The sequence below is a fragment of the Siphateles boraxobius genome, unplaced genomic scaffold (assembly GCF_051911475.1).
Source record: "Siphateles boraxobius isolate OS27281-9 unplaced genomic scaffold, OSU_SipBor_1 19, whole genome shotgun sequence".
Classification (NCBI taxonomy): Eukaryota; Metazoa; Chordata; class Actinopteri; order Cypriniformes; family Leuciscidae; genus Siphateles; species Siphateles boraxobius.
The window spans coordinates 31,779,599-31,791,642 of NW_027508799.1; the positions used below are offsets into that span (position 1 = coordinate 31,779,599).

Sequence of the window (12,044 nt, forward strand, 5' to 3'; positions counted from 1 at the left end):
GTTTTTCCCCTCACTTTGAAAGAACAGCCTCAAGGTAGCCATAGTTCATCCGCCTGCTGTGCTGAACTAATAAAATGCATGAAAGTGACTCTAAAATGTTACCTGGGAGATGTGTTCAGCTGCAGTGAAACGCAGGTCATACTCTCTAAAGGACAAGAATGGACAAACTGACAGAATCACATGCCCCATTTTCACATAACTGAAATACTACTGTATAATATACAAGCTATATTATAAAACACAGCCACATGCTGCACGTCTCATTACTCACTCTTGTTCCCTATGTCCTAAAACAGGTTAGTGCAAACATGAATTTGCAGTGGAAAGGGGGGCAAGGTCCAGTAAACATCCCTAGTAAAATGTCACTGGCATTTCATCAACTGTAATACATCCGAACTAACATTGTTCTATGTTTCGTCTACTGACAAAAAGTGCAGTGCTATATGCCACTAACCTCCCATTTATTTTGGCTTGAGAGACTTTTCGGTAACACTTAAAGGGATAGTTCACCCAAAAATGAAAATTCTGTCAGTATTTACTCACCCTCATGTTGTTCCAACCCCGTAAGACCCGTTCATCTTCGGAACACGAATTAAGATATTTTTGATGAAATCTGAGAGCTGGATGAGGGTGAGTAAACATGAGGGTGAGTAAATACTGACAGAATTTTCATTTTTGGGTGAACTAACCCTTTAAAGCCTAATGCATTGTAAATGTTATCATATAATGTATATTAGAAAATTGTGGGAAATTTTAGGATGGATGTTTTATAGCACTGCAATTAATGGGACAGTCCTAGAAATTGCCAACCTCCTGGACAGTTAACTGACTAGGAAGCCGATTAAGACACACAAAGTGCTGGTCGTTATTAACAGAACAATTGATGCTAGCTAATCATCACTAAACCGAGGTATATCGCACATGCTGGAACACCTTACCAAGCTGCTAATTTTAAACAGTCTTTATTAAAGGATGCTGGACTGTTGATAAAGAATTAATAAAGGTCAACTCTTGAAAACAAAAACCCCACTGAAAATACAAAATACATTATGGCATGATATGGTTTAAACATTGGCTGTTGAAGAGGTCTTGAGGAACAACTAAACCAGACCTGCTTTTCTTCTTGGCAAAAACAAAATCAGTAACAACCTTCTAAAAAAACAATTGAGATTTCTTGTTTAACTTTGCCTGAGACTGAATTCATTGCAATACACGTATTTCACCCACATCCAGAGAAAATCCACTTAAAACCTCATAAATTAAACAGAAGGCACTTGGCACTGACAGTCTCAATATTGTGAAAGAGCACATATTCATATGATATAAGACAGTGGCTATATTGTGTATATAGGGTACAGATAAACAGAAGAAGTCAACATTTGAAAATGGTGCTCAATCCTGTTCCTAAAGTTCGACATACCTGCAAGGGTTAGTCCTAACTCAAATCAAACATTCCTGAACCTTCAAATCAAAGCATTTGGGTTCAATTGAAAATTAGAGTGACTAAACTCAAGAGGAATATAGATCTCTAGGAACAGGACTGAATGTGAATTCAACACTGGTAATCAGTTATTGATGGGAAGCTTCATTCAAAGTAAAAGGCAACTGAGCACTCAATAAATGAAATCCCAAAAATTGCATAGAAAATATATATGGTGATGTATATACATCATGTAGAACTAAAGCAATTGGTCACCTATGATCGGACAAGTTTGATCCCCTGCCCCGTGTCCAATATGCTGGGAGGGAACCAAGAGAGTTTCAGTCTCCTGACGCAGCGCAAACACACACTACACAGCCACAGGAGGTTGAGCCCGCAGCACCAGTTGGCTACAGCCACCAGTGGGTACGTGATCTTGGGGAAGTGTGTTTTCCAGTGCTTGGCCACATCGCTCCCAGTGGGCAGGTGGAGGGCGTAGTCACTCCAGGGTTTGGACACGCCATATATTGCGGAGATGACCCGACCCCTCTCTGACCACTGTACGCCACTGTCAGGATCGCAGTTATATTTCACCCACTCAGAGGTGAAGTCTCCCAGACGGGGGGCTTCTTGGGCTTCGGCATCCTGGAGAGGGCTCATCTTGGCTCCCTGTACTGCAACATACATCCCTTCCACCTTCTGCACTGCCTTCACCCATGGCGCAGAATTCTCAGTGTCCAGGACCAGGATGAGGCGGGAGGAGAGCCCACTGTTCCTTTCTCTCCACATATCGAGGATCTGCTGGAGACGCAAGTAATCACCACCTGCAGACAAGAAAGGTTTTCAATCAGTCGCAAGAAGGTCTCAAGTGCATCTTAAAGTCTTTTCCAGTGCAGAATAAGCTGGACCAAACCTTTTGCTATTTAAAGGTCTGCCAACTCAAGACAAGTTCACACAATACAAATATCCAATAAAGTAAAATTTCACCAGTTTGCATTCACTAAAGAAATCTCATTCACAAATACATAAAGTGTTGAAAACAGACGTGACAGGCTGTTTCTGCAGGGGAAACGGAGAGAGATGGTGCAAGCAACACGGTAAGGGTATAAAAAGATAGTTTGCAATGCTGCGGGGAGGACTGTGAATAACACTTGGCAACTACCTCGTTCAGAAACCGAATGAGGATTCCTGGCTGCCTGATCAAACATTATGACAGAGGCTGTGACATCCCATATCGCTCGTGAGGATTAATACCTCACCGAGTTACAGGATGCACACACAGGCAGGAAGATAAAGCATGGTGGAGCGATGGAGCCAAGATATATATTTACAGTTCAGAGAGCTTTTAGAGCGATAAATTGCTAAATTCTAGTTAAAATAAAAGCATTCATTTCTTGATCTCTTTTACAAAGACCTGAAACAGCAATAGTGATTTTAGCATTCGAGAGAACCTATGATATAAATAACTCCTGATTGTTGCATGATATAAAGATTTAGTTTGGGTTTTCGTCAATATTTTGCATGCTACAATTCATAACCTCAACTCTGTTAATTTAGACAAATTCTGCCCTATCAATTGCTATCCAGCTCTTACCTGCCAAAGTCCAGTCTCCGCTGGGAAGCGTGTGGCCGCTGTAGTATAGGATGTAAGTGTCGTGCCGTGGGCCTTCGGCAGTGCAGAGCTCCAGAAAGGAGCGCAGTTTGGCCTGCAGAGTGTCCAGGCTTAGACTGGTGGAGTAATCACATCCGAAGGTCTGGATGAGGTGGTGGGAGAAGAGTCGCTGCACAGCATTCAGAGTAGCTGTGGAGTGCAATTCCTGGACTTGCCCTGGAGGCAACAGCAATGGCTGACCATCCGCACTGCAAAGTTGTCGAGGAAAAAAAGAGAGGATAAAGCGAAGGGTGAAATGTGGAAAAGAGGCTGATGCTTCTGAATTGCTAACTGGGTCAACTTGACCTTCTGAGTGTACACTAACCAAGGTATAAAAGAACGAAGAGGGATTAGCACAATGGAGAGTAAATACAAAAAGGCCTTGAAAATAAGCAGTGCAAAATGTAAGATGGAGAAAAGGGTTCAAAGAAATGGACAAAGGCCTTAGTAAGGATGACGAAAATGCAAGCAAGTAATTCGACATCACCTTGCAGGGTCAAACTAACTCCTGTCTTTCTAAAAGAGCACGACAAGACTTCCTGCTGTAAATATCACCCAGAAGAGCACTGGCTAATAACAAGTCGACAATTAACAATTAAAACCATTATAACCCCCTGTAGCCTTGCTTCACAAAGATTGTGATTATAAAACCAAGACCAAGCATTTGTGGTGGCAGTGTTTCCCATAGGTAGACATCCTGGCTGAAGACTGAAATGGCAAGTCTAAGGCACAGTGACCCATGAAAACTACCTAGGCAGGTGCTGAGCTATTCAAGTGGAAATGACCGCTTCTCTGAGCTTGCTTGTCAGGACTCTATCCTTCTCTCCCTCTTCTCCATTCTTTTCTATACTACTTTAGATCTTGTTTTTTTTCCCAGCTCAACCCATCCCTGGCTCAGAGCCCCTCATTCCTAAACACAACAACAATTTAAGCACCAAAAATAATATCATGACTAAAGGCAAATAATTTGCTGAAATATCTTTCCACTCGAATTCCACACGAAGTTTAGCAGCTACAAGGCTTTTATCAGAACAGATAAACAAGATTTCATTCAAAAGGACTAATGAATTTTTTGCGTTTTTTTATAAACTATTAAAATGCTTTCTGGGTGAACTATCTGAATATTTGGATGATGGCCAGAGCTCATTCCCTTTAAATGTGAGAAGAAACAGAACTACGGCATCTGTTACGAATGAAAAACAAGCCCGTCGACCTGAGAATTTCTCTCTCATCCCTCCCTCCCCTCTCATCTTCCCAAGAGGCCCTCGTCATTGTAAAAACATGATCTGTACCCATCAGATGGAAGATTACACCTAGCTACATTCCCCTCATGTGCCTGCTCCACGCATAGCCTTTTCACCAAGAGTGCTGGAATACTGAGCGTGAAGAGGCTGTGGAGCTGCATCCTAATCGACATCATAATCAGCGACCTGACTGACGGCCTGCCCTGGACCCCACCCTCCCTCTCTCTCAGTATGCATGGCACAGGCTTCTCCCAGCGGAACCAGCAACAGACCAAGTTTATTAAAGGCTATGACTTTATTTAATGCCAGCATGTGTTTATAGTGATTCAATCCAGGGTGGTTTCTTCACCCCTCTATTTTTTCTGGACATTGGATCAAGATGCACGTTCAAGATGATAAAGAGTAGGGCAGCAGACTATTTCCCTTGATGTTGTAATTATGAATATTAATCATCTTTCTGATTTATCTACACATCCAAAGCTGTTTTTGTAATGACTTTAACATCATTGTTGTGACATCATAACCAAAAACTCAGTGGGGTACGACCGGCCTGATTCAAATATCAAGTACTATACGGTATTCAGCAACTTTACCAAGCCTAAAGAAAAGCAATGTGAACTGTGCTGGTAAACAAAGGTTAGTCAATCATAATATAGGTAATTTACATATACTATAAAAGTCATAAATGTACAGTAGCAAAAACTGTATAATTTGAAGGGTCAGAGAAAGGATGAAAAGAGTTCATGTAAAACTGTTTTAGTGCAATAAACATTGACAAATATCAGGAAAAAAATAGGTGGGTACAGACATAGGTATGTATAGGTAGATGCCTACCAACCTACCTATACGGCGCACCCGCCATCTTGCAATCTTGAATCTTTAACTCAATATTACATGTTTTTACTTTTACTATGATAACTTTTTAATGTCGTGTCAGCTAACGCCTTCAACTTCTTGTATTGAGTTTAGCAAAAGCATCTGCTGAAGTCTATTTCATATATAGATATTCATTGATGTGTCTAATTACGGTTTCAGATGCTCAGTCAACTTGCTCTCGAATGTTCACGGACCGCTCCAATATGGCGGACGGCTTATGTATAGCGGCCCATTGAAAGGGCAAATAATGAGGCATCTATATCTATGGGTACATATAATCAGCTTATACGGATTGAAACAAAATGAAGAAACAATGCATAATTAATTAATGTATGTAATTAATCCACAAGCATAAATAATAGCACTTCTCTGAATTGATTTATTTTCTCTGAATTGCTGCTAATATTGTTCCTGTATGATATACTGCACCATATTTCTCCCTTGTATGTCACTTTGCATAAAAGATTCTGTTAAATTAAAAAGTGCAAATGCTTGTGAATTGATTCTAAGAAATATGATTCCTCAGAAAACCAGTTCTTTGGGTATTAATGTATGTTATATAAACCATCAATAAGCTACTTTCTGCAAGAAAACATGTGAACAACATGCAAGTTAGAAAATGCCTTTGTATGCCATATATCCATTGAATGATTTTACCTGCTGTAGTAAGTGGGAATGACCACCGCATACCCAACGCAGGTGCCTCCCAAGCAGCTGCCCAGTTCATGGAAGAATCCATGAGCCAGAGACTCCAGTGGCAGTACCACTAAAAACACACTCAAGAAGAGTCCAGAATTGACCTGCGGAGATGAACCCTCAGTGATCAACAATTATGAAGTGAATTCAAAGGGAAGGACAGTTGTACATGCAATAAACACAGTCTAACTTCAGTCTAAGTTTTCAGTGAATAAATGCTAGTATTCAGTTCCAGACACAGCCATTGTTTTCAGACCTGTTCAATTGAATTAAGTGTACTACAGCCTGAATATGTCATCTGATGATCTGACTCACCAGCATATTGCTTTTGTTGGTAAAAATCACATTTGTTAAAGAAATAAAACACAGCATTTGCTTCACATGCTGGGTAATATTAGCAAGGTTGTAATTGCTTCTAATGACTCATTGCAGAATTCATATCTTAACATTAAACCTCAAGTGGATTACTATAAAGTTTAGATTAGGCACTTGTGCCTAAGGACTGATAGCTGTTTTATTGAGTTGTCCCCATTTAACATTACATATGAGACATTTTTCGAAATATATTCTTTAGTGTTCCACAGGTTTGGAACAACGTGAGGTTGAGTAAACGATGCCATAATTTTTTTATTTTTAAATTAAAGAATAATAATAGTATCATAATGCAGAATGATTCATCAGAGTTGGATGTTAATGTCAAGTATAAACTGAATTTTTGATATTTAGATAGATGAGATTGATTATAAAAAGCATTAATCATGCTTTACCTGCCATGAAACAGCCCCTAGTATGACAGTGGACATCAGGCAGAAGAGTACCAGCCGTTCGGAGATGAGGCAGAAATGACGAATGCCCCTGGAGGCCATGATCCTCTCCAAATCGAGCGTTTGTGAGCGCTGGGTCGCCCACATCTTCTGACACTCGCTCAGCTTGGTGTGGAAGCACCATAGTGTGACAAGGAACACCATGTGGCACAGGATCCAAAGGAGGCCAAAGACGCAGAAGCCAGGGATGACCAGGTACCAGGCTTTCATGTTACCCAGCTTTAGAGCACAGAGCACAAAGAACGCCAGCTCAACGAATGCCAGCGGAAACAGAGAAAATATCCTCCACAGGCGGCCAACTGAGAGAAACTGCTTCCAGCGTTCTGTCGCCGACAAGCCACTGAAGTAGACGTCTAGAAGGGGCTCGCATACAAGCCGTCCCAGGAAGCAGCTGAGCACGAAGGGGTTTGTTTGGATCTCCAAGGATTGGAAGAAGGTAAGGGCGGTGATTACAGCAAAGGAGGCAAGATTAGGGAGAGCCAAGGGTGACTTCATGCGAAGGTCCACAATAAGGGCCATTAAAGCAAAAGTCAGAGCAATCATGGCTAGTGATTTGTGGAAAACCAAGCTGATGCTTGCTACACCAAATCCCAGGAGCTCTAGGAGCTCAGGTGAGGTCAGAACGACTGGTTTATACTTAGCACTACCGCACAGACGTTCTGTTAGGGCCCAGAGCGACAGAACAGCTACGCTAGAGAGCAACAGGTAGTTTGTGACTTGTTCCTTTATGTCTTTCTCCAGAGAGGGGAAGTTCAGGAAGCACAGGAGACCCTGCAAGAAGCCGAACCACAGGTGGAAGAGACATAAACTGGCCGACTCCATTGAAAAGTAGTAGTAGAGGATACAAGCTATGGCTGAAACGAACAAACCCAGGATGAAAATGACCAGAATCATGGATTCTGAGGTCTGCTCCCATCGTACGTACATTCCCAAGCACACAGCGACCAGGAGGTTGAAGCTGGAGAGATACCCCAGACAGCGGAGAGAGGACCACATGTCCACACCCTTGTCCAATTCCTCTTGGCCTGACATTTTTGAGTATGATCGCAGAGGATTAGGCCTCCTCCAACACTAGGAAAGATAATGTTGAGGCATTCCACTGAAATCAATAATAATTGGGGGGTAGAGAGTTACTTAAGTCAGTGATACAATTCTAAAATAATCAAAATCACATCCATATAATATACATGTATCGAGCATGCATGTCATCTCAAAATTACATTATCATCTTAAAAAGGCATCCTGGTAAATGATGGAAAAAAAGAAGATTATTCTCATTTTGAATCTGCAATCAAACAATAGCATGGTTTATATATATATCTCAAGTCCAATTTCATAAATAGTTATTATACTGTATTTAACTGTATGTAAACAGAAAATACATTTTTTTATAAATCCTAAACCAGAGAAATATTCATTGTGAATGGAGTAAAAAGGTGTGACAACTAGCCCCGTTCCATCTTAATACTTGTATACATAGGCTACACAAAGAGAGATGATATGTTTTGCACACATGATGGTCATTCGATTTCCTGACAACGATGTACGTATACATAACAGACATAAGATGACAGATCCTGTTTAATATATTACGAGTGCCAATGTTCAAGATTAATAGATGTCAGATGTGAAAATGCCACATGATCAGCCTAGACCAGACCAGACTAACGTTAGACACTCTCAACTTTAACACTGTAAATACTTTGAAAGTATTAAAATACCGCAATTACATTTTAAACAAATTAGTATTTACGACTAGCTTTTGTAATTCAGGTAATCGTTGTTCGAAAGTAAAACATATAAGCAGAATTATTCTTACATTTCTTTATAGCAAACAGTTTTTAGTTTCCCGATTGCCATGGTGCTTCCGGACTCCAAACTACGGCGGCTCAAAAGGGTCAAATGCAAAGTGTAAAATCTGCCTAGAAATTATTTTCTCCACATCCATGATCTATTTTCAGGTGATGTCACACACTAGTCGGGTTGTTTATCGGAGATATACATATGACGAAACATGTAAACGGCTTTCTGTTTATAATAAAGAAAAAAATATCCTGTGCTATGATGTGTTGCTTATTTACTTTTTCCATGTGCCAAAACTAAAGCTAGCCTATATACACACCTAGCCTACAGTATATTTACTAAGAAAATATAATTTTATAAATATAAATTATAATTTCAAAGCGTTGTGTTTGTATCTGTGGGCTGATTGTACCTGTGAAGAAAACAGAGTCTTCTCTTTTTTTCCTTTTTGCAGTTGACATTAGAAAACAAAATTTTAGATTTTCATGATGGGCAAGCTATAAGCTTTTCTACTGCTGTGGATAAACTGCAAAAAAAAAATACTTTTCTTACTTAGTATTTTTGTCTTGTTTCTAGTCCAAATATCAAACATTTCATAAATCAAGATGCATTTACTAGATGAGTAAAATGACATGAGATATTATGTTTTGTTTTCCGGGGGAATTAATCAAAATTAAGTGAGTTTTTGCTTAAAAAAAGCAAAATTATCTGCCAATGGGGTAAGAGAAATAATGTTAATTCAAATAGAAACAAGATTTTTTTTTACCCTATTGGCAGATAATTTTGCTTGTTTTAAGCAAAAACTCACTTAATTTTGATTTATTTCCCGAGAAAACAAGACTAAATATCTTACGTCATTTTACAACTTTAGTAAATGCATCTTCATTTAAGAAATGTTTGATACTTGGACTGGAAACAAGACAAAAATACTAAGTAAGAAAATATTTTTTTGCAGTGAATCATTTCTCATTTGTATGGCTGAAAATAAAATACTTAAAATTAACAATATAACTTCTACAATATAAAACAACTCTTAGTGGTTTAAAGACATGCTGGCAAAAAGTAATCAGTGAAGTCAGAGTTGAAGTAGCTGCTCCTTAACATCAAGGAGGCCTAAAGTTATTCCCATTCATCTCAATGCCATGTACTCACTGGACATTTTGGGAAATCGTTATAATAGTAAATAATTTAATATTCTTTACATGTGGTGTCAACCTCAAAGGAAAGAAAAAAAACAAAACAAATTGATCCTCCTGCATCTATACTGTAAGAAGCTCCTTGTGAATCCTTATGGACATTTTTGTCTTTTTCAGTTGTTTTTCTATTGGAATTGTACAATTTTACCAACACTAGGTACACAAAAAAGTTCCACTCAGGACCTTAAAGACAAAAATGTCCCCATTGAAACCCATTAAACCGGCAATTTTTAATCCAATTTGACAATACAATGATGCAGTCTTTGTTAATAGGCTTCCATTCTGTTGGCAAGGCTTTAAAATTATTTTTTAGGTTTTACAATTTTCTCAGATTTGACATATAACGCAAAAACTAACTTTATTCCTATTTTCTGTTTCTGCATATTATAGAGCTGATTGGTTAAATTAAGCAGTTATTATTGTGTGGGTGTGTTGGTATAGATGTCGTATAGATGTCAGAGAGTGATTTGTATGTAATAAAAAATTGTGTGTGTGTTTGTGTGTGTGTAATATTTGAAAGATAAATTAGATTAGATTTGATAATTTGGAACACAGTTTGTTTAGATGTATGGTTTTAATTTTCTATCAGTTTTTGAGTTTAACATGTTTTATTAAATAAACATTTTTATATAAAAAGATGTTCATAAATCATTTTCATAAACTTAAACCTCTATTCATAGATGCCACCTATGTCACTAGAAATAGAACGCCACCATATTGACGACCGATCTCGCCCGGCGCCACCCAAACTGCCCATTTGAATGAGAGAGAAAGACAGAGATAGATGGATAAAATTTTAATTTTAGGCTCCGATCCTTATTTGTTACCCCCAGTTTGCTTTTGTCCTTTATCATCTGCCCCAGACTTGGCCCAATTTGCCTTCCATGATATATATATTTACCTTGTGCATAACCCCTCCCCATACAGTGGGGATCGCTTGAAGGCTTTCAAAGAGTACAGACGCGTATCAATAAACATAAAAACAAATATAAAAACAAGAATTTTAGGAGTGAGAAAGAGGGCAATAGACGGCAAGCCACATACAACGGCGCCATCTTCCTTATGTGAAAGGATGATTGTATTAATTAAATGAAGTATGGGTTGGGTTAGTGGTAAAAATATTTGTTTAATTGTTTGTACCTTATTCAAGTATGCTGTGGCTGGATGGGTTACAAACGTAAAAGTGCTGCACCTGGCCACCAAGGATTTATATTTAATCATGGGAAATGTTGGTATTATTAAAAAAAATCAAATGTATGATTTTGGTGGTAGTTTGCTCTGACTAGGTAGCAAGTTGTTAGCTAGCTAAGTGGCTCAGCTGGTAGCTTGCCAGCTGTTAGCCACGGCTCACGGCTAACTGTCATTAATCTGGATTAGGCCTGTCGTGATTGTCACGTTTCTATGCGTTTAAGTTCCGTTTTGTGATCTGGTTTCCCCCTATCTTTGTGATTTTGGTTCAGTCCTGTTCTTGGCTCAGTTTTGTGATCTTGTTCACCCCTGTCTTTGTGTTTTTGGTTTAGTCCTGTTAGTGTTTCCCGGTCTGTTTAATTAGTAATTCCCTTCACCTGTGTTCTATTAATTATCCTATTAGTCCCTGTTCATTTAAGCCCTGTTTTTTCCCTCAGTGTTTGTTGATCGTCGTCAATGTATGGTTGTGTGTTCCTGAGTTCCTGTGTTTTCCTGTAACCTGAGTTTGTGAATAAACCAGCTGCATTGAAATTCTGTTCCCTTCAGTATCCTGCAACAACCCCGACTCAACCCCATATATATATATATAAAAAAAAAAAAAAAGATGAGCCGAAGGAGGAAGAACAAGAAGGTGAGCCCCATTGAAACACCTATCCTCTTCCAAGAGGTGCACTCTCTAGAAGAGTATGCGGGGGTGTACCTAGAACTTTATGATGTTATGACTCAGGATGAAGAGGAACTGAAACGGAGTTTCTGGGGTTGTCTGAAGGACACTCTAGCCCAGATTATTCTGGTAAAGGACCTAAAATATGACCTTTCTGGAGTTCGTGGATCACACGCTGTGGGCGTGTGGATCCAACTACGTCATAGAAGATCTCCCACTCCAGTTCCAAGCCCGCCAGCGCCTGAGCCCGTCGCCTGCCCGCCAGCGCCGGAACCCGTGTCTGCTGTCCCAGTGCCAGAGCCAGTCTTCGAGCGAGAGCCAGAGGGAGTCTTCGAGCAAGAGCCAGAGCCAGTCTTCGAGCGAGAGCCAGAGCCAGAGCCAGTCTTCGAGCGAGAGCCAGAGCGAGTCTTCGAGCGAGAGCCAGAGCGAGTCTTCGAGCGAGAACCAGAGCGAGTCTTCGAGCCAGAGCCAGAGCGAGTCTT

At 39.7% G+C, this 12,044-nt stretch overlaps 1 protein-coding gene across 1 annotated transcript; it reads right to left on the reverse strand.

Annotated features, from left to right (window-relative positions):
• Positions 1–946: 946 nt before the first annotated feature.
• On the reverse strand, positions 947–8,621 carry tmem168a (transmembrane protein 168a). Its single transcript, XM_077235018.1, has 5 exons — positions 8,531–8,621; positions 6,655–7,810; positions 5,849–5,991; positions 3,015–3,280; positions 947–2,244 (listed from the first exon to the last, which is right to left on the reverse strand). Exons 2-5 carry the CDS (start codon positions 7,741–7,743, stop codon positions 1,697–1,699), a joined length of 2,046 nt encoding a protein of 681 aa, XP_077091133.1. The 5' UTR covers positions 7,744–7,810; positions 8,531–8,621; the 3' UTR covers positions 947–1,696.
• Between the last annotated feature and the right edge of the window lie 3,423 nt (positions 8,622–12,044).